Source organism: Cucurbita pepo, unplaced genomic scaffold, assembly GCF_002806865.2.
Source record: "Cucurbita pepo subsp. pepo cultivar mu-cu-16 unplaced genomic scaffold, ASM280686v2 Cp4.1_scaffold000154, whole genome shotgun sequence".
Classification (NCBI taxonomy): Eukaryota; Viridiplantae; Streptophyta; class Magnoliopsida; order Cucurbitales; family Cucurbitaceae; genus Cucurbita; species Cucurbita pepo.
The window spans coordinates 41,441-63,833 of record NW_019646442.1 but is presented as its reverse complement, the minus strand read 5'-3'; the positions used below and the strand labels follow the sequence as shown (position 1 = coordinate 63,833).

Here is a 22,393-nt window from a genome sequence, read left to right as displayed (position 1 = left end):
ATTTCTAACTCCATGAACACAATTGGGGCGTTGGTGAGGCCAAATGACATCACTATAAACTCGTAGTGACCATACCTTGTTCAAAAGGTTGTCTTCCGTATATCTCCTTCTTTGATCTTAATCTGATGATAACTGATCGAAGGTCTATCTTAGAAAATATCGTCGTATCTCGGAGTTTGTCGAACAAATCTTCGGTGCGAGTGAGTGGGTACTTTTTCTTTACTGTTCTCTTGTTTAACTCCCTATAATCAATACATAGGAGCATCGAGTCATCCTTCTTTTTCACAAACAATACCGACACACCCCAAGGGGATATGCTAGAACGGATGAAACCTTTTATCCAGTAAAGCTTATAATTGTACTTTAAGTTCCTTTAGCTTTGTTGGCGCCATGCGGTACAGTGCTTTAGAGATGGGTCCAGATCCTGGTTCGAGTACTATCCCAAAGTTTATGCCTCGAGTAGAAGGAACTCCTAGTAAATCCTTTGAGAAGACGTTTGGGAATTCATTTACTATTGGTATCGTATCCATAGCCTTCTTTTTCCCTTTTACGTCCACTACACAAGCAAGTATGGCCACCCTCTTTGTTATACTAGTCTGTTGACTTTCATCATCAACACTATCTTAGGGGTAACGACCGTACAGGTTTTCTTGAACTTGAAGTTGGGTTCGGTTGGCCGCGAGAATACTACCTCCTTCTTGTGTCAATCTATACTGACATAATTCTCGACTAACCAATCCATTCCTAATATGATGTCAAAGTCCGTCATACCCACTACTTTCAAGTCTACGCTTATGGTTCGTTTGACTACTATTACTTGTATGTCTTTTATCCTATTTTTGGTGACTAGATCTACCCCGCTAAATTACTAACCGTTAACACATGCAATAAGGGTTCTACTTTGAACCCTCCTTGACTAACAAATGGCATGGATATAAAAGAATGCTTAGAACTGGAATCAAACAATGTTAATGTGTAGTGTCCCAGTATGGATAGTGTACCTGTCACCACGATGTCAGATGTACCAGAGTCCCTACTAATAGATGCATAAGCTTTTTCTTGTGAGCGAGTTTTCATAGTTCTCTCACTCCCTCATGAACCTCTAGGCATCTCAATTGGATTCTTAGTGCAATGACCTGGCAATGTGACCCTCATGACCACATCTAAAACAGGCCCTAGATCCGACCAAACATTTGCCTGAGTGCTATTTCTCGCATTTGTGGCATTGTGGTTTCTCAACCCAACCTCTTGACCCTCTCCTTGTCTCTAGGGTAGATGTCCACATGTCTAGCAGAATGCCTGTCAGCTTATTGAGGCCTTGACACTATGGTCGCGGTCTGACTCTCTTGGTTCATATGGTCGCTTCTCTCTATCAATGAGGCAAATTTTGAGTTTCTTTTCTCGGTTTACAATTCAATCTAGAACGAGTTTTCTCCCCTCTATTGGGCAGCTCGACTTAAGTCGAATTAGGCCTCGATTTCTTCATCAAACATACTCCATTTAGTCCCTCAAACATTTAAGTGTTTTATATTAATTATCTATACCCATAAAGTAATATTTGGGATTCAAACAAATCATTTGTGTGCTTTGCCTCCGACAGTATTTTTTTTTTTTTTCGTTTTTTACTACAAAGGTGCTATGACTTAAAGTGTCATTGGGATGTTTAAGTGCGAGGACGGGAAACCTTCTTCATCCCCACCCATTTTTCATTCATCATTCTCGTAAAATTCTCCATTCATCTTTTGTGGAATTCGTGTGGATTGAGTTTTGAGAGAATTTTTTTCAGGTTAAAAAAAAAAATTCGAACGAACTATTTCAAATCATTTTTATTTTACCATATAATTTTTATTAAAAAATATATATATACCAAAATTTAATATAATATTCACAAACAAAAAATATAATATAATATTCACTTCTAAAAATCAAATTTCAATATCATAACATATTTATTCAAATATATATATATATAGTTTCAAATTAAATACAAGGTTGTAATATATAAATAATAATATTAATTTATACATTTGGGCATGTTTGCCAAAATAAAAAAAAATGACTGAAATAAAAATTTAGGCTCGTTTATTATAATTTATTATAATTTGTAAAAAAGTGGGGACGGAGAATTGAGTGGGGATGGAGAATACAATCCCCATCTTTAGGCTCATTTATGTGACGAGAAGAAATCTCTCCCTATTCCCTGTTTAAACGAAAATTCTCCACTACATTCGGAACGGATCCTCGTCGGATAAATACTCATCTCTAAATGAGATGTTCTTTTTAAGTCCGCTCGTAAAGTTGGTCTCCAAGCTACTAAGCTAGTGTGAATATGTGCAATTAGTAGAGAAAAATGGTGGGTTGTGGAAGNTTTTTTTTTTTTTTTTTTTTTTTTTTTTTTTTTTTTTAGCATCATTTTGTTACTATAGATGAGATTAGGGACTTCGAGAAATGACCTGTAACGACCCAAATTTTCTACTCACCTAGAGTCGCTAGCCATATGCCTGACCTAAAATCGCTACCATATGTCTTACGTAACTTCATAAAACAATCTCATGGACTATACGTTTATGAAAAGATCTTAACAACCTAAGGAAAAATATTCAAAGGAAAATATTAAAAAAAGTAATGTCTTATACTAACTTAAGATCTACGGAAATAAATGCAATTATCCTATACAGGTTCTATGGTCTTTCGTGTGATGTCGCCGTCAACCGTACAGGGGTGTCTTAACTTTACTTGAAATATAAAAGTAGAATATGACTTAAGTATTTTAAGAAATACTCAATAAGTGACCCACTGTTGTAGCCAAGAAATGCAAACACATGCAATCAAGAACAGAGAGACCTATCATTTAAAATCATAATCTCTTAAGTGGCTTTCAATTCGAACAAATTGGATGTGTAGTACTTTCTTACACACGACCTACACGTGCGAATGTGGGCCCACCAGACAGACTCGCACACACCCTAGGCCTACATGGTTCGGCTATATGGTTGTAGTTAGACAGACGTTTGGAGGTACAATGATCGTCGTGTATCATGTCAAGCATGATAGTAGTCGTCATCATCATAGTATACGCATATGTACTCATCATATAAGGGATAGTATCCCGATGTAAATGAACATATAATATGCATGAGGTTCCTATATTTTTTATCTTAAACATTCATGCGGCACAACTCCACACATTATTCACATATTATCCTAGGCAACATGCATAATCTTTCATACATTCATCATTCATGATATTACTTACAGGTAGTATATCAGAAAACTCTTCATTGTCATACATGTCGTAGCATGTCATATAATAGTGCAACATGACATCTTATACATGTCTATTATCGTAACATGAGATAACGTCATAATATATCATATTATCATACATCTCATGTCATCATAGCATATTACATCATCATAACATATCATACCATCATAGCATATCACATCATCATAACATATTACATCATCATAATATATCACGACGTCATAACATATCACAGTATCATAGTATATCACATCATCATAACATATCATATCATTATACATGACATGTGCAAGGGCCACTAGCCATGCATCATCATACATAAGACAAGTCTTCGACCGGATCGATAGTAGGGCCACTTAGTTCGCAGAGCGAAACTACTACACCCATTGATGCAAGCTTAACGCTGCTATCTAAAACTTATCATACCTGAGCTAGATCAGCCAAAATGCTCGCCTAGAGCTGTCAAAAAAATGTATCTCCGACTCGTCGTCATGATTACATAACCATCAACATTGGAGGTCAATCACTACAATACCTCAATCATGTTAATGGCATTCGATTATATGCGAGATTGCATCTTCAAAACACACATCTAAAAATGCGTACATTGGAATGCAATGAAGACCTAATTAACTTCACAAAAGTTGATATATGCTTGAAAATATACCCTAATAAGTATTTTTTTTATGATATGATCTATTTATTTACTTCATTTTTTCCTACTTTCTCTTGGATTTTGGAGTAGTTTGAAAGGTTGATCTATTCGGGAATCTTCGGATCTACGCTTATTTTCAACTCCTCGAAGTATTTCGTTGTTTACTACACCCTTCCTGTCTCTGGGTGCCTAGGTATCCACCGTAAGCCTTTCTTTGTTTGAGCCTCGCCCTTAACTTTAAGGCTATGCCATCCTAAGGTGCTGCTAAATGAAAAGATCTTATCAACGTCCATGAATGATAATCCTCATCGCTTTTCTTCTCTATTCTTTTGTTCTTTCATTCTCTTCTTTTTGCTCTCTCTCTCTACGTAACCCACAACCATATTTTGAAATTTTGTACCGTTTGAAAATGACTAAAGTTGAGAATTTGACTAAAAATATATAGAAAGAGAGAGTTTTCAGTCTATCAAATCAACTATCGAGCAAAAAAATATATATATCTTTCATTATTATCAATTGACATGATATGACATGATTTGAAGATATCTAGTAATATCAAATAGTTCCTTAAACCATGACATAGAATGAATTGAAAAAAAAGTGCTCGAACGAGGAAGCTAAATTAAGAAACGAAAGTAAAAGAGTATACATAAAGGTAAAGAAGGTAACTACAATGGGCATGTCGATAAACTCCTCATTTAGCAACGTCGATTGACATGTCAACAAGATTTTTCTTGGATGCTTGATTGGCCAAATTGTGAACATCGAGCAACGTAGTGTTATTACATTTGGGACACTTGAGATCGAACTTCGACGACATGACGTACATAAGGCATTGAGTACATCCCAGTAGCACCATGACCGATGTCGTAGCGTCCTCAGTTTTCGAGCTAGATCCTGCCAAAAACAAATCTTGCAGTATCGGTTCTGACTTTGGATGGTTGAAATTTCGACCCATAATTTAGAGTTCTTCAATGGAAAAACGGAGAAACGAAGAAGAAGGAAGAATTGAAAGATCAAATCTTTGTATCAACAATTGGAAGCTGTATATGATTTATAAGAGAGGAAAGACGGCCAAACATGGAGTATACAATTCACAATGTCTAAATTATCATTTAATACAAAGTTTGAACATTGACCTTTGAGTTTTGCCGGTAGGAATATCCAATTTGGTTTTGAAAATCAACTCATTAACTCCTTTGATATGGATACAATATGACTTCTGATTCACAAGTTTATGATATGACTTGTCAACCATATCAAGTTCAGTGACCTACCACCAATCATACCACAAATCAATATCCGGGTTCATCTTATTTAAATATGGTGTTCTTCGCATCTTTTTAAAAAAATTTAAAATATTCAAAATGTTAAAATATCTGAAAAATGACGTATTTATTGGACATAGTGTAAAATTCAAATTAATTTTAAAAAAATTGAAATTTTCATAAAAGAACGTCCTTCAAATGTGAGGATTTTAGGTGTCTCCAAAAGGCGAACAGCCAACCCCTCCCCCCAAACTAGTCGTATGAGGTGGGGTGGGTGAGCAGGTTTGGATATTTTCAACCATTACAGCAGACATCGACTAGCTTTGCGATAGCAATCCCTAAAAAAATGGTTAACTATTGATTCATTGGACTCCGAGCCCGATGAATCCAGTGCAAGACTAATTCCATTACATAATTAAAAGTTCGAGGACTATAAAACACAGCAACAACAAAAAAATATTCAAAATGTTCGGAAAGAAAAAAACAAACTACTAGAAACGTATCAAATTCATTTTTTAGAAAAAATTATATCATTAATTATAAGAAATTAATTGAGTTTGAATTTTTAAAAGTTGTACACAACTCTTTCTCACTCTCCAGAACCAGAAAATGGTTTCTTTCATCAACAAACTCGATTAATTTTCATTGTCTTATCAATTTATACATTTAATTTTTCTTGTTTGGTACTAGGCTTGTATAGATATGAACATCAACCTCTAGCTTGGACCATGATAAGAGACGTGGTATTATTGAACAAGAGGAGCATATTATGGCCACAAAGATGCGTGTAAGCATTCCTCATCAAAGCAAAGTTGGTGAGGTATGTTAATAACCAATTGAGTGAGTGTTTATGGTATGAGTTCGTTGATGAGCTTCGTTCAGTTTTCGGGTTCTAACAAAGAACAGAATCATTCCATATGCTGATGATAAGATTAAAAGATTTGCTTTAAATGATTTGCTCCCTACTTTATTATAAATTATTATGTCATTTGGCGTGCTAGACAAGAATTGATGTCCAATGTCTTGACATCTAAATCACATGTTTCAAAATGACATTCCCTCTGCACGCAACCAACCGCCCATCATTTAATGCAACAATAAAACATGTTAGGAGGTTCATGCATCCTACTCCTTTCTTGTTGCTTTTAAGAGATAAGGGATGTCAGCCAATAGAATAGGTTCGGAAAAGAAAAGATAAGAAATCGAGGTTAATGAGGATTTGGTTCAGGAGAAAAATGAGATGTTTGGAATAAACTGGATATGCATTTAAGGAAAATATTGCTTCGAGACTCAAAAATAGGTCACTCATTTGCTCCTATGACCTACTTTCGGCAAGGTCAGACTACTTATGGAAAGTCCAAAATTCAAGGCCTAAACGACCTTCTAGATCTCTTAATGGTTCCAGAGCAACTTGAAAGAGATTCTTTAACCAAAAAGAATTCCGTTCAGACGTGGCATACCTATCCAAAAGTTTCTTCCGAAAACAACAGTGGAGAAAGAAATATGCCTATATGACTTAACAAATGAGAACTTGGTTTACTTACTTTCGACGAAGATGCTGCAACTTCGAGCAGCTGCGTCATCAGGCTTCATCCGTTGCTCTCCTTGTTATCTCAACACAAGGATTCTCACATGAACCACGAAACAAAAATGTGATGTCAAAGCCAGAGATCCAAGATGAATTTGACCATTAAGAACATAACTATCAACTATCATCCATAGAACAATAACATTTACATATTTGTCCTCAGGTTAATCCATACAGGTCAAGTATTTCACACCTCCTTTGTTCTTTTTCGAGCCAAAAATCGCTCTTTTGCAGCAGCGACAGCATCTTCACTTCTTTTATGATGATCGCGCTTTGGTTGTTGTTCACCTTGGTCATGTTCGGGCTGTTTCTCAACTGGAGTTTTATTGTGTAATGGAGGGGGGCTAGTACCTCGTACATCAGAAGGTGTTGTTTTGTTTGAATTCGAAAGGTGCTCTTCGAGGTGACGATCCTGTTCTATTGTCTTTGCTGACTGGGAAGGCGAGCTGGGGTATTTCGGTGACTGATGATCATTAACAATATCGGCATTAACACTCTCTTCATGCTTCTTCAATTTCTGGACTTCAGCCTGCTTCTCTGACTGAAGCTTCTGTGGAGGTTCCCTCGGCTCGACTGCATTACCGGCACCGTAGGCAATATTCTTTTGAAGGTTGAAGTAAAAGTCGCTAATGTCGCTCTTCTTGGTAACCTTCAAATTAGAACAAAAAGAACAATCAGATAATTGGCTGTCAATGAAAAACACACATTAACAAAAGCATAAAGCAATTCTTAAGATAACCCAAGAACAAGATAATGGATTGCTGTAACGATCCTCGCCCACCGCTAACAGATATTGCCCTCTTTAGACTTTCCCTTCCGGACTTCCCCTCAAGATTTTTAAAACTCGTCTGCTAGAGAGAAATTTCCGCACTATTATAAAGAATGTTTCAAAGAATGTTTCAATGTTCCTAACATGGTCCTAAATCATTTTGTCCTAAATCATTTTGTGATTATATTAGGACCCTTATTAGTGGTCGCATATTAGGACCCTTGTTAGGTTCAATGTTCCTCGTACAGTCACAAATAACTTATACTCGCTCATTTTGTCACGGAGGGCATTTAGCAAAGTATAATAACTTATAAAACTATAAAACGAAAAGAAAAAGAAACAGAGTGCAAAGTTAAAACATACATCGTCTTTCTCCTCTCGAAGTTGTCGGAGACGTTCTTCCTCCATCCACTTAGCTTGTTCTGCAAGTTTCTTTTTGTAGGCACTAGTGACGAATTTGTCCTTACCAGCATAAAGATGATCATCTTTGCTTCTCTCCTTGGCTAGTTTTCTTTCATATATAACCTCCTGTTCTCTCTCTCGCTCTTTTGCCTTCTTCATCAAATTTTGAATATACTTTGGCTGCAATATGAAAAGGCAGTGAGCAAATAAGTAATTTCACCACACTGGCAGAGCATTACATTAGGGTGATACTGTATTTTTACACAAGTTTGGGATCAAATTATAAACATACCTTTCGCTCTTCACGATCATATGCTCGAGGTAGAACAGCCTTTTCTTTCATTTCATCGTAGACTCCATCGTAATCGAAAACCGACGGATCTTCCGCTAGTGCTTTCTTGTGTTGCTCCTCGATCTAAATTGATATTTCAAGGGAGAAAAATAAAATTAAGGGTAGCATACGACCATGATATTCGTGTTAATGACACAGTCATACATATATAAGCTAGCTTACATCCTTAAGTGCCTTATTCTTGGAAGCTTGTCGGGATATCTCTCTCTCGACATCGTCGTCGTCGTCGTCTTGAAATCCAAGAGGAGCAGGAAGGGGCGGTCTTGTAGGCTGTTTCTGCTGTGATGGCTTAACTCTAAGTTGTAGGCCGTACTTGCTCATTTTTAATGTCTTCTACTGTTCCTGTGAAGACTTGAATGTACCTCATTGATGCATAAAACATACAACATACAAAATTCTTCCATATGCATAAAACACCAATTCTCTACTAGGAAAGATTAAACAAAATAAAAATACTTTTCAAGGTCCTGAATGTTGTATGAACACAATGGCCTAAATCTTAAACATTGGCTAGAATCCTCGTCAGCTGCTAAATATGGGCAGAAAATGTAAAGCAGCTATGAGGAAAATAAATTGTCAGAATATTGGCCAACAATGAACAAACGGTAAAGTAGCCTTCATGACTTGGTTTACAAGATAAATGGAAAGAAAAAAAAAGGTGAATAATCAGCCTAATTGTAACGATTCGGTTTTCCAAAAATAAATAAATTCTAGCACTTAACTTACTGTGAGTAACTTGGATCAAGGTCAACCAAACCTCACTGTAGGTGTTAGCTTAGTATATTGTATGATGGTGTATGCCCTATGTACCATAGAAATGTCTAAGTTATGCAATATTTATGTATTCTTGTATTGATCAGAGATTTGCTACGTATGCCTGTAATCCATTACCCTATTTTCATGAAATGAATTGAAAAATGTTTTCATGCATAAATGTTCCATAAATGAGTTATAATATGAAATAAATGAGTTATAATATGAAATGCTAAGAGTAATGAAAGGTATTAAGTATTATGTCATGAAATGTAAATCATGGGACCTCATGCATGTTTGTATATCATGTGCATCGAGATACTTTCCCTTTATATTATGATAGTACGGACGCACGTTTGATATTTATGTTTGCAATGAAATCATGTGGGCCTTTGCTTTTTTGTGGTGTCCAGTGACATGTAATGTGCTGTGCAAACTGTGGTGAATGCATTGCGTTATGATAGTAATGCATTATGATAGTACAGCTGCTCTGGTGGACGCATTGCAAACTGTTATACAAAACCTGACTGCTAATCAACAAGCAAATGACTCATCATCGACCAAGGAAGTAAGGTACTTGCGTGATTTCAAGAGGGGTGACCCATGAACCTTTAAGGGAACTTCTAATGATCCGACTGTAGCACAAATGTGGCTTAGATCTATAGAGACTATGTTTGTGTTGACCAACTATCCTAAAGATCAGAAGGTGGAGTGTGCAGCATTCATGCTGCAAGATGATGCAGAACTATGGTGGCAGTCCACCCGCGAAATTATTAGTCCTGAGGGAGGTGCAATCTCGTGGGCGAAATTCAAGGGTGCTTTTATTGAAGAGTACTATACCGAGAGGACGTTCAACTTCGCAAGCAGCAAGAGTTCACCCAGTTGTGTCAGAGGGGGCGTTTTGTTACCACATACGCCGGAGAGTTTTCCAAGTTGAATCATTTCGCCTTGGAGTTGGTGGACATTGACTACAGAATAGCACGGCAGTTTGTGTTGGGGTTAGACAGGGTTGTATGTGCAGTTTGTGTTGGGGTTAGACAGGGTTGTATGTGCTGATGGGCTACCGTGGGCTACAGTTGGGTTGTGACAATTGGGTTAGTTATTATATTTGGATCGTGGGCTATATCCGGATCTGAATGCCGACCCGATGTTCTTTATTCCTCACCCGAATATGCTGAAAACCCCTAGATATCCTCTTTCCTTTCTTCGACGGAGATGCTAACGACTCCAACGTCGTAACTGCACGTTTATGCCAACAATTCTGACGCCATAACCGCACGTTTCTGCCACCGTTCGTCCGCCTCTCACTCGTACAACAACTCCACGGTAAACCTCTTCCCTAAACCCCAAAAATCTCACAAACGAAGCTTCTCGATTTCCCTTCTCCAAATCCTTCAATCTCTCTCTCGACTTCTCGTTTCTTTCACTCTTTTTGGCTCTCGGTGCATGCGTAAACAGCAAAACAAAGGTAATGGGATAGATGGATGAAAAAGGGCTTTTAAGGGATTAAGAAAACATTTCCACTTGCGTTAAACCCTTGTCGAAAATCTCGCAAGATTTCTAGCGGAAATTATTATCATATTTTCCAAATCAGTCCATTACATTTTAAAGGGGTCCAACACAAGGACTTCCCACGCTTAACAACAGAGTTCTGATGGGAGTTCTGATGGGATCTGGTGTATTAGCCTTGTTACACTCTGGGAGTGAGTTCTGATGGGATCTGGTGTATTAGCCTTGTTACACTCCCCCTCTTTATCTTCGTCTCTCTTCTCTTGTGATAGTTGCACATTCGTTGTTGAGGGTACGTCCTCGCAACAGCTCTGTCAAGGAATAATCTTTGCAGCAGCAAAGCCTGACAAACAATGCCTCTTCGCACTAGCATTGTCAGTGATTGCCCCCTCACAACAAAGCCATCAACTATCACCTCCTTGCACCAGATTTGGGTTTGTTCCAGATATGACATCTGGATTAGCTCACAGGTTTCCGCGGCTTTACCAGATCAATTCGTGAGTATTGTCAAGTCACCGTCAATTGGGAGGAGTTGTTAGAGTCACAAATTTAAGGAATTGTTATCATCAGTGGGTCGTGAAGCCATGGGTGTGCAAGCTATGTTTGTCACCACCAATCAGAGGCTATCGGATTGTCATTATGGTCTGTCGAAAGAGGCAACTAGTTGTGATGATGGTGCACGGCTACGGTAGCCATGGAAGAAGGAGGAGGATGTGAGGGGGAGGGAGAAAGAAAAGAGAAGAGAAGGGAGAGAAGAAAAAAGAAAATTAAAATTTGGACGGAAGAACTAAAATGCAACTAAATCCAAAACTCATGGCCTAAATTGTTGAGTTTGAAAGCTCAGGTACCTAAATGCACCGAACTTAGCACCAAACTCAAACCTGAGATATCAAAAGTGTATTTTTCTCTCTTAGCTTCAACTTGCTCAGGTTGAGGTCCCTCTAAGTTGCTTTGGAATATTTTCCCTTTTTTCTTTTTTCTTTTGTTAATCAAGTTTTCAGTACAATTTCTATTTCAATCCTTTGTTCCAATCAAGTTAGCCAGAGAAGTTTGATATGGGTTCAGGGACTAGAAGAACACAGGTGGAATTAGAAAAACACTTGGTGGAGATGATGACTGGACTTGCAAAATCGAAATTGAAGAGCACAGAGAAAATGAAATTGAAATCCAGGGCGATGGGACAAGTGCAAAAAGATATGAAAAAGAATAATCAAATCGAAGAGATTAAGAACAGAAAAGGATTGCACGCAAAAATGAAGAACATGTGAAACGGAAAACAACCAATAAGATGGAAAGAAATGAGAACTGAAGGAAGTGTAAAATCCGAATCAAGTTGAACACAAAACCAAACGGGATAGAACAAGCATGCTCAAACTCAAATGGGTTTAATCATGAAGGGCATGTTTGAGACTCATTGTAGTATAAGTGATTTTATAAAAAGAGATCTAATTACAATTGGTTTTGTAAAGTGATTTTCATATAGCCATTTGAATGTTTGGTTTGAAGTGATTTACATATAATATTTGCTAAACTTAAATTAACTATTCACACCAGAATTATGATAATATATATATATATATAGCTAAATGAACAATTCACAAAAAAACAGATGCAAAAGTAGAAAGAGAAGTAAGATTATTGATCAGAGGAGGATGAGAAGGAAACAAAATGGTAGAAGATTACTGATCTTATCACAATCAAAACAATGACAACCAAAGAAAAGCCCCCTAGAAATATAATGGTAGCCAAAAGCTTCCAACTAACAAAAAAGCTCCCTAGAAATATAATGGTAGCCAAAAGCTTCCAAATAACAATGCTCCAGCAAGGATTTTCATATACACAATTAACAAAAAAAAGCCCCTTCAGTACGATCAAAATCGAAAACAGAAAAGCTTCACAAATGAAGGCAAACTCCAACAATGCAATACCACACGAAAAGCACAAACAAAAACACATCATCACACCAAAGAAACAAAACTTACTGCCGTCGAATTCCAGAAATACACCACTCAATCATAAGTAAGAAAAGCAAAGAACACACCATTGGCAACCTAATCAATGAAGCAATTACGGAACAAATCAAAAACCTAGTTCAAAACGAAACACAAATCAAAACCACCAGTCAAAATTACATAAACAAATTGAAAACCTAGTTCAAAATTAAGAATAATGCAAACAGTTCACAATCAATGTGGAAACCACACGTCCAAAACTCAAACAAGGATGAAGCTAACAACTACCAGCGAAAACCAACGAAATGATCAGCAGAACGAGAGAGAAAGCGGCCGGAGATGAAAGAGTCCTCTGAAGATGCTACAATGGTGAGAGAAAGCGGAAAAAATCGAAAGCAAAGAAATTGTTCAGGGCTGAGAATCGTGTTCTTATATTTATGGGCAAGCTGAATAAAATCCAGGTAAATTTTGGAGCTGATTTCAGGTCAGTCACCCTATCAAAAATCATCTACCAACTAACACTTCAAAAATCAATTTCATCCTCTGCGCAATTGCAAAGGTGATTTTGGCAATTCCAAACAGGCCAGAAGTAAATTGAAGCTGATATTCGAGTGAGAAATCGGATGAACCCATCGAGGAGCAAAATCGGTTGCAATGAAACCAGAAGATTGGATTCAAAATATAGCAAAACAAGAAAGATTGAAAGACAGAGATGGGAATTAAGAAGAATACCTGAGATCCAGAGATGAAAAAGGGAGCAGAACGGCGGTGCCTGATCCGAAGGAGGGGGAGCCGCCGTGAAACTGAGGGTCGAGGGAGGAGTTTTTTTCTTTTTCTTTTTATTTTAAATGAAAACGATTTGGGCCGGGCCCAATGGAATACGACGAATTGGGCTTCTAAGGCTTCCTTTCATAAGCCCATATGAATTATAAATAGAGAACTTTCACGCACTATTTAGTGAGGTGGTTTTAGTAAATATTCTCACCCTCCAGCTCTGTCGTACACAAATAAATCTTTTCACGAGAAATAAAAATATATTTATATTTGTTTTTATTTTTATTTTTTTTTTAATTTTAGAATCTATTCTTATATTTTCTTAGAATATGTTATAATATTACAATTCTCGGACTATATTATAAAAAATAAAAAAATTGTTTATTTGAATAATTATGGATGAATTTGTGTTTGTTTATGAACTTTTAACCAAGAATGATAATGTATGGTGGATAACTTTTTAAAAAAAATATATATTTTTTTCAACCATCTGAAAATAGAGAATTAGGTTGAGTTGCAAAACAATTTCGAGTTAGGTTAGACTACTAATCCAACCAACCCGAACTTTTAGGTTGGTCCAAAAAGTTCCCTCAATCTATTATGTGTGTATACATATAAAAAGGAGTCAGATTTAAAGAATAAAACTATAATTCAAATAAATCTCGTTGATCACAAAGACTTATAAGGGTCGTGGAAAAGAAAATACAAGAAGTGGACTCTTGCGACCTTAAATATCGACATAACAACCTTGGACAAACCGAAACTTCATCGCCGGTCCGAATGCAATCCCATTCTTTGGATCGCCGAACTTTATATACGCCGGACAATTCGCGTTCAACCGATACCTGCCTGAGATCCAGCTCCCAACCTTCCACCTAACCTGTTTCGTCGAGACAAAATATATTAATGTTAAGAAAAAAAAAAAAAAAAATACTGATTACAGCTATATAAAATATATTATACGAACAAAACCTGTCCATTGATCTTGATATTGAACAGCATGGCTCCAACGTTATTATCCTCATTCAAAGCTTCAGCAAACTCGGGCGCCACCGGCACAGCTTCGCCGTACAAAAACGGCGACCAAACGGTGACATCATTGTGGCCTTGGTAAGTCGGCGGCAAGAGCGTCGGGAGAGTGACCTGTTGGCCGCGGTAGGCGGCGTAAACATCCATGGTTTGGTAGTAAACACCGATGCGGGAGTTGGGGTTGTGGGAGGAGATGGTGACCTGCATGGTGATCGAGATGGCAGCCGGTGGCACCGACGAGACGTTCAGGCCGAAAACGGTGACGTCTTGGAGAATGAGGCGGGGCTTGGACGGCCGGAGGATAGCCCAGATGAGGAAGATGACAAGGCTAATCAAGAGGAGGACAGTGAAGATGGCGCAGGCTATTCGGCGGTAGAGACGGCGGCGCTCGCAGTCGTGGTGGTGGTGGTGGTCGCAGTCCTTTACCGTCATTGTTGTGTGAGAGAGAGAGAGAAAGGGATATATTTTTGGCTTCACAAACAAGATAGTTTTATAGTAGGTGACAGTGGAAGTACATTATTCAATTATTAGATGATTATTTTTTCGAAAACACATATTATATTATATAACATACTAATAATTTCATTTAGTCCAATGATTATGACCGGATGGTCTATTGATCTAATACAATTCAACCAACCGCTAGCAGATATTGTCCTTTTTGAACTTTTCGCTTTAAAACGCGTCTGATGTGGAAAAGTTTTCATAAAGAGTGTTTTGTTCTCTTCTCCAACCAATGTGGGACATCACAATAATGGTATCAGAGCCAAACACCGAACGATGTGCCAGTAAGGACGCTGGCCCCAAATGAGAGTGGATTTGGTGGCGATCCCACATTGATTGGAGAAAGGAATGAGTGCCAGTGAGGATGTTGGGCCCAAGAAGGGGTGGATTGTGATGTCCCACGTTGGTTGAGGAGAAGAACACAACACCCTTTATAAGGGTGTGAAAACCTTCCACAGCAGACGCGTTTTAAAGCCTTGAGGGGTAGCCCGAAAGGAAAATCCCAAAAGGACAATATCTGTTAGCAGTGAATCTAGGTTGTTACAGGTTATGTGATGCCTAGTAGGTTTGTAACAGTCTTGAGAAGAGGTGTGCTCGAAGGGTCCAGTAGATAGGAAGAGGTATGCTTGAAGGGTCTAATAGGTTTGTATCAATGTCGGAAAGCAGTATGTTCGAAGGGTCGTTTAGTTATTTTATTTCTTTATCATTGACTATATTTCTTTTCTTAAAGTCAGAGATTCAAATTCTCGTACCTTCGTACTATGAAAACAAAATTTGAATTCGATATTCAATTAGAATTAACAATGGATAGCTTAAAAATGGAGCGATTTGATTCTGAAATCATGATGAACGATGACAAGTGAACGGAACTTAAAAGAGCAATAATATATGAATGGTGGTTATGAGTAGGTGAGTTTGGTAGGGTAAGGGATAGGAGTTGGTTCATTTCCTTGCTTTGAAGGGAAAAAAAGAAGCCTCCTTTGAAGAAATGTGAGTGATGTAATCATATGGTTACAAAAGGAGAATTATTAATGTCATTTCCAACCTCCTTCTTCCTCTCTAACTTCTAAAGTTCTCCTATGACTTCACTTGTAAACCTAATCATGCATCGGGATTTCGATTTCGATTTTTATTTCTTTATTATTATGGAAAGCAATGGATGGAATTTAAAATTGAAACGTTACTATACTATTCTATCAATGGAAACATAAGTTGTGATGTCCCACATTGGTTGGGGAGGAGAACAAACCACCGTATAAGGGTGTGGAAACCTTTTCTTAACCGACGCATTTTAAAGTCTTGAGGGGAAGCCCGAAAGGGAAAGCCCAAAGAGGACAATATTTGCTAGCGGTGGATCTGGACCGTTACATAAGTACATAACTAATATGCGAAAAAACTATCTAAGTTTTCATTCTATGACCGACTCGATAGAAGTCGTCATCTGTGTATAGGCCCTTTGACTTTACTTATGGTACTTCTCTACACGTTACACGTAAACCCACAAAGTAAATACTACTTTCTCATAAACGGTAGCCTCGGGTACAAGTGGTAGATTTGGAATCCAAGCCTAACTCCGAAGCTGAGCTTCAACAAGTAGACCATTAAGGGCATAGGGTTGGTTCCAAACCTAGCCAGGCTCAGAATCTGCAAGCCCAGCCACGCACCTACGGCCCAAATCGACTCACATGCGGCCCAGTTTGCTTCCAAAGCCTACAGTCCAGCCACCTCACAACTTAGTCGAGTCTTCAACCCAACTCCCAATTTCAGTTCGACCCACTCGACTCAGTTCTGTTCACTCAGCCCTAAGCTGACCCGCAACCGAACCTACCCAAGACCGGCACGTCAACCTGCCTTGCGGTGGCTCGTCCTCGACTCACCCTTCAGCATGCGGCTCCCGCTCTGACTTGACAGCTCCAATGGCTCCGACTCAATTTATCCAACTTATTTGGTTTAAGTGGTTAAGAATCATGACTCTTCACAATGGTATGATATTGTCCATTTTAACCAAGCTCTCATGACTTTGTTTTGGGCTTTTCAGGAGGCGTCACACCAATCGAATTAGTATTCCTCCATCTATAAACCTATGATCTTCCACTAAATTAACCAAAGTGGGACTCACTCTCAAAATCCTCGACATAAGTTGTCCATTTTGAGCCCCTTTGACATCTTTGGTCCTTGTCTTACCATCTTTTTACCGTCTTGGAGCCGATTTTGACGTTTTTAGAGGCGTTTAAGGTTAGTATGACCATTGTTTGGTCAATTTCAATTATTTTTTTAGCCAAAAGTATAGTTAATTGATCTTGATTTAAATTGCAAATTACACTTTCAGATTAGCATCAAGAATAAGATATTAACGCCGACTTAGGTCAACCAAGTAAGTGGCTATACTGTTGACTTGCTGGATGACTTATACGACGTATGTTGACTTTGTGGCCTTACACATGTCATATTTTGTTATTGTTTGACATATGATATGATATGTCTATGTCATGATATATATTATGCTAGAATAGAAGCTATGCTATAAATTACGTTATGATGTGATTATGTTATGTTGTGGAATTATATATATAAAAGTGAGCTGGTACGATGCATGAATTTCCGTAAGCCATGCCAAAATTATGTCAACATGGTCATCCTATGCCTATGAGACATTAAGAAGCCATTTATGTAATCATGAAAGACACGACAAATATTATGTATGAATATATAATAGAGACGTTATGTCATGAAAAGAATGAAGTTATGTCTTGCATCATAGGTTTATGTCATGATTTAAATCTATGAGGACCTCATGTATTTTGTATGTCACATGCATCTGAATACTTCTCCATTATGATGAGTACAAACACGATATTATGCAACCTTCTTTCCCTTCATGACTTCGGCAACGTGAGCATGTGTTAGCTAAAGAGCAAGTCTAGGGGAGTACGTATAGGCCAACTTGATAGGTCCACATGCGCGTGCACGTGTGTAAAGAAGTATTACACATCCAATTTTCACCCAAACATAAAAATAAAGTTCAAACTATGATGATTTTATGAAATGATAGATTCGGTCACGATTGCATGTGATTATATTTTCTGACCTCAATAATGAGGTTACTTACTGAATACCTTTAAATACTCAAGTCACGTGTTATTTTTTTTTTTTTCAGGTAAAGCTAAAATACTCCTATAGGAGGACAGTGTTGCTGTGAAGGCCACGGAAGTGAAGTTGTGATAGCTGCACTCATAATTTATATCCTTTAGGTTAGATCTGAGCGACACTTTATTTTATTTAAATTCATGTTATCTATTTTTTTATAACATAATAATATTGTTTTAAATGAATTTATTATGAACGTTTAAGTCCATGACATCGTTTTTGAAATGTTTTTACAGACTTTTACTGCATATGTTAAATGTCATGCATATAGTTGGAAATGGGATCCTTACATATAAAATCGATCAAGATTTTCTTCTGATTGTTCATGTTCTTGAGTTGTCCATGCTCTAGTAGACGATAGAGAAGAAGTAACAAAAGATGAAGAACAAAACGATGCATATGAGAGAGAAGAAAAAGATAGAGATGAGAGAGATTTACAAAAGTGTTACCTACGGGAAAGGAATTCCCCATTTCTTAAACCTATTCTTCTCTTAATTCAAACATCTCCCGATTTCTCCACTGATTTCAAGCTTCCGCCATGGTTGATTCGCCGTCTCTTTCCACTTCCCACCGAATTGATGTGTTTTGGCACGAGGGGATGCTCAATCACGACACCGGCTATGGCGTATTCGACACCGGAGAGAATCCAGATTTTCTCGACGTGTTGGATAAGCACCCAGAAAACTCTGACCGGATTAAGAACATGGTTTCGATTCTCAAAAGAGGACCTATCGCTCCTTTCATCTCTTGGCATTCCGGACGTCGCGCACTCCTTTCTGAATTGCTGTCTTTCCACGATCCAGGTGCTTCTTATTTCAATTTATAATTGGGAGATTTTGCTTTCCTGTTGATTCATGGGTTGAAATTTTAGAAAACTCTGTTGTGTTCTTGCATAGTTGTTTAGGTCTGAATGAAATCCTCGATGTCACCTGGAAATTAATTTAACGGAGAGTTTGTTTTTCCCTTTTTAGATTGAACAGTAGGGTTGTTCAATACGGAAGAAATTGAAGGATATAACTTACATATATGTTAGGATTGTTGGGAGGGAGTCCCACGTTCCCTAATTTAGTGAATGATCATGTGTTTATTAGTAAGGAACGAAGGGTATATTTTGTTCGAGGGCTCCAAAGAAGGAGTTGAACCTCGATTAAGGAGAGGTTGTTTGAGGGCTCCATAGGCCTTAAGGGAGACTCTATCGTGTACTTTGTTTGAGGGGAGGATTGTTGAAGATTGTTGGGAGGGAAGTCCAACATTGGCTAATTTAGGGAATGGTCATGGGTTTATAAGTAAGGAATACATCTCCAATGGTATGAGGCTTTTGGGAGAAATCAAAAGCAAAACCATGAGAGCTTATGCTCAAAGTGGACAATATCATACCATTGTGGAGAGTCGTTGTTCCTAACAATATAGGCAGATAATTTCTACCGGTAAATCGAGTAAAAACATTGTTGAATGCTGTGCTTATTGCTTCGCTCATTTTTCCAGACTATGTAAATGAGCTAGTTGAAGCTGATAAAAAAGGAGGGAAGGTTATGTGTTGTGGAACATTTTTGAATCCAGGCTCTTGGGATGCCTCACTTCTTGCTGCTGGTACTACGCTATCAGCAATGAAGCATGTCCTTGACAGGCAGGGGAAGATTGCTTACGCACTGGTTAGGCCTCCTGGACACCATGCTCAGCCAACTCAAGCCGACGGCTATTGCTTCTTGAACAATGCTGGTCTTGCCGTTCAATTAGCCTTAAATTCTGGCTGCGAAAAGGTTGCAGTTGTGGACATTGATGTTCACTATGGAAATGGAACTGCTGAAGGATTTTACACGTCTAACAAAGTTCTGACTATTTCACTTCATATGGATCATGGTTCCTGGGGTCCTTCCCATCCTCAAACTGGATCAATCGATGAGCTAGGTGAAGGACAGGGTTATGGCTACAATTTGAATATACCTCTGCCGAATGGAACAGGGAACCGTGGATATGAATACGCCATGAAAACGTTAGTTGTCCCAGCGGTGCAGAAGTTCGAACCAGACATGATTGTCTTGGTTGCAGGCCAAGATTCAAGTGCTGTAAGTCAGTTCATTTATTTATATTCTTAAGATGATGAATTACTTTGTCAAATTTTTGTGATTATGTAGATAAATTTGGGGTCTACTTATTTAATAGACATAATTCCTACTTCCAGTTGGTGTTGAATGTCTAGTTCCTACTTGAGTTAGGTTGTTCAAGTAACTGAATGATGAATATATAGATGAAGAGTTGATAATTAGTTGTAGAGAATCCCCTTTGGACATTGGAGATAATTTCAATGTGCAAACTACGAAGAAGAATCATTGGTGGTATGTTGAACACAACTCTTTGCTTGAAACACTTGTGCTCTTTATTAACACTAATCGAAAAAATATTACAGGACACTCTATAGAAACTACTACGCTCTAGGAATAAATGGTTAGATATTTTAGGAATAGATTATGTAGTCTCGACTATGAATACCTCTCTACCCTACCTAGGTTTTCATCCCAAGAAATCCAAAGCATAGAGTGCAGTAGTTTCGACAGAGCGTTTTGTAATCTCTTCTCGATTGGTGTTAATAAAGAGTGCGAGAGTTTCTCACAAAGGGTTATGTTCAACCTTCTGTGAAATTGTGACTGAAATTGTGACTGAAATATTTCGGTGGTAATAACACTAATTATAGATATGGGTTGTGTTGTAAACTAGCTACTTTATAGTACTTTGGTTCTTGGTTCCGTTGGTTCTTGTTTTTCTGGGTTGTGTTGTAAACGAGCTACTCTAATTGCGATCCTGCTTATGGTCATGCTTACTTTTTGGTACAAATATTGGCGAAACGAAACAATGATCCATCTCAAAGAGAAGTGGATGCATATATTTGATTGTAGTGAACTGACTTTTCTACTTTCGAATTAGTTCGATCCAAACGGAAGGCAATGCTTGACGATGGATGGTTACCGGAGTATCGGGCAGATCATGTCGGAGCTAGCAAATAAGTACAGCAGCGGAAGCCTCCTTATAGTCCAAGAAGGAGGATACCATGTCACTTATTCAGCTTATTGTCTTAATGCAACACTTGAAGGGATACTCAACCTCTCGCCTCCTTCGATATCGGATCCTATTGGTTGTTACCCAGAAGACGAGGCGTTTTCTGTGAAGGTAATTGATTCCATTAAAAGGTACCAAGATGAAAATGTACCGTTCCTAAAAGTGTAGCATTGTCTTGGTTGATGTTTGTACTGTGGTTGGATAGAGATTTCTAAGTTTAGTTGACATAATCTTCCACATGGCGTCCAATGATCTAGAAAACCAACACATTTTGATGCATCAAAGGCACTTGTACTCTAAATATGATGTAAACAAGGATGAAGAGATGAGCAAATGGTTGAAGGAATGAGTCTTAGTTTGTAATGCACTTTGTTAGATCTTTTTATTCGGACATTCTAAAGGGTTAGACGTATGGAAATAAGTTAGTCGTATGGAAATCACAAGTCACGAACAATTGCGGATGTATGATTGGGTCTTGGTCACGTTTGAGAGAAAGTATTGTTTTAATGTGACGAATAAGTTAGTCGTATGGAAATCGTAAGTCACGGATTATTACGGATGTATGATTGGGTCTTGGTCACGTTTGAGAGAAAGTATTTTAGAAAACGTGAGTGAGGAAATGTGTTGAAATAATTTGTAAGAAAACAATGTCATAGGCTAAAAAGTATATAGCTCGGAACAATTGACGACTAGTGCATTTTGAGGCATTTTAACCATGATGGGTGTAGACATGATTTTGGTAAACAATCATACATCTAACACAACAAAAATAATAAAAACTTAATAAATGGGGTTCGGTACGGACTTGTGACTCTAGACAACACGTCTTGAACAAGCAGGACCGTGACATTAAGCACTAAGCTTGATGCTTTGTTTGGAGAATCATGTTACAAAAACATTTATTGAATAGGATCTATTTAAACTATTCCATAATTGATTTTTGTACAACTTAGTTTGTTCGTTTAAAGTATAAGACATTTAACATTACCTTTTGAGGTTAATGGTTCAAAGTGGGATATTCTAAGAATAGCCAATTTTATAAATTTTAAATATGGAATTTATAATATGGTATAATCATGCCTAGCTTGAATGATTCTTTTTAATGGTCTCGAGATCATCAAACTATTTGATTGTATTAAGAGGATATTTTGCGGTGATAATTAGTTAGAATATATCTCACATATTTAGGGAGTTGTTAGTATAGATTTGATTAACCGTATATTTTATTTATTTACCAGATTTAGTTAGATATATATTTTTTCTATTTTTAGGTATTAGTTGATAGTTTGTATCCTATTTAAACGTGGTAAACATGAATGAAGATCATACTTTCGATCCCAATTCTATTTCTATTTCTCATTCTTAACAT

At 37.6% G+C, this 22,393-nt stretch overlaps 3 protein-coding genes across 3 annotated transcripts; 1 reads left to right on the top strand and 2 right to left on the bottom strand.

Moving 5' to 3' along the window:
- Positions 1-6,844: 6,844 nt before the first annotated feature.
- On the bottom strand, positions 6,845-13,328 carry LOC111784100 (nuclear speckle splicing regulatory protein 1-like). Its single transcript, XM_023664926.1, has 5 exons — positions 13,249-13,328; positions 8,465-8,644; positions 8,243-8,365; positions 7,912-8,130; positions 6,845-7,428 (listed from the first exon to the last, which is right to left on the bottom strand). Exons 2-5 carry the CDS (start codon positions 8,621-8,623, stop codon positions 6,967-6,969), a joined length of 963 nt encoding a protein of 320 aa, XP_023520694.1. The 5' UTR covers positions 8,624-8,644; positions 13,249-13,328; the 3' UTR covers positions 6,845-6,966.
- A 534-nt stretch (positions 13,329-13,862) lies between these two features.
- On the bottom strand, positions 13,863-14,762 carry LOC111784112 (NDR1/HIN1-like protein 1). The gene is made up of 2 exons (XM_023664943.1): positions 14,263-14,762; positions 13,863-14,170 (listed from the first exon to the last, which is right to left on the bottom strand). Exons 1-2 carry the CDS (start codon positions 14,749-14,751, stop codon positions 14,018-14,020), a joined length of 642 nt encoding a protein of 213 aa, XP_023520711.1. The 5' UTR covers positions 14,752-14,762; the 3' UTR covers positions 13,863-14,017.
- A 3,515-nt stretch (positions 14,763-18,277) lies between these two features.
- On the top strand, positions 18,278-21,415 carry LOC111784095 (histone deacetylase 8). Its single transcript, XM_023664922.1, has 3 exons — positions 18,278-18,773; positions 19,456-20,036; positions 20,893-21,415. The coding sequence occupies exons 1-3, from the start codon at positions 18,509-18,511 to the stop codon at positions 21,190-21,192; spliced, it is 1,146 nt and encodes a 381-aa protein (XP_023520690.1). The 5' UTR covers positions 18,278-18,508; the 3' UTR covers positions 21,193-21,415.
- Positions 21,416-22,393: the final 978 nt, after the last annotated feature.

Coding starts and splice junctions, on each gene's coding strand:
- LOC111784100 (XM_023664926.1), bottom strand. CDS start 8,623: ATGAGCAAGTACGGCCTACAACTTAGAGTTAAGCCATCACAGCAGAAA. Junction 8,131..8,242: donor ATGATCGTGAAGAGCGAAAG/GTATGTTTATAA, acceptor TTCATATTGCAG/CCAAAGTATATTCAAAATTT. Junction 7,429..7,911: donor TTCGAGAGGAGAAAGACGAT/GTATGTTTTAAC, acceptor TCTAATTTGAAG/GTTACCAAGAAGAGCGACAT.
- LOC111784112 (XM_023664943.1), bottom strand. CDS start 14,751: ATGACGGTAAAGGACTGCGACCACCACCACCACCACGACTGCGAGCGC. Junction 14,171..14,262: donor ATATCAAGATCAATGGACAG/GTTTTGTTCGTA, acceptor TCGACGAAACAG/GTTAGGTGGAAGGTTGGGAG.
- LOC111784095 (XM_023664922.1), top strand. CDS start 18,509: ATGGTTGATTCGCCGTCTCTTTCCACTTCCCACCGAATTGATGTGTTT. Junction 18,774..19,455: donor GCTGTCTTTCCACGATCCAG/GTGCTTCTTATT, acceptor TCATTTTTCCAG/ACTATGTAAATGAGCTAGTT. Junction 20,037..20,892: donor CAGGCCAAGATTCAAGTGCT/GTAAGTCAGTTC, acceptor CTTTCGAATTAG/TTCGATCCAAACGGAAGGCA.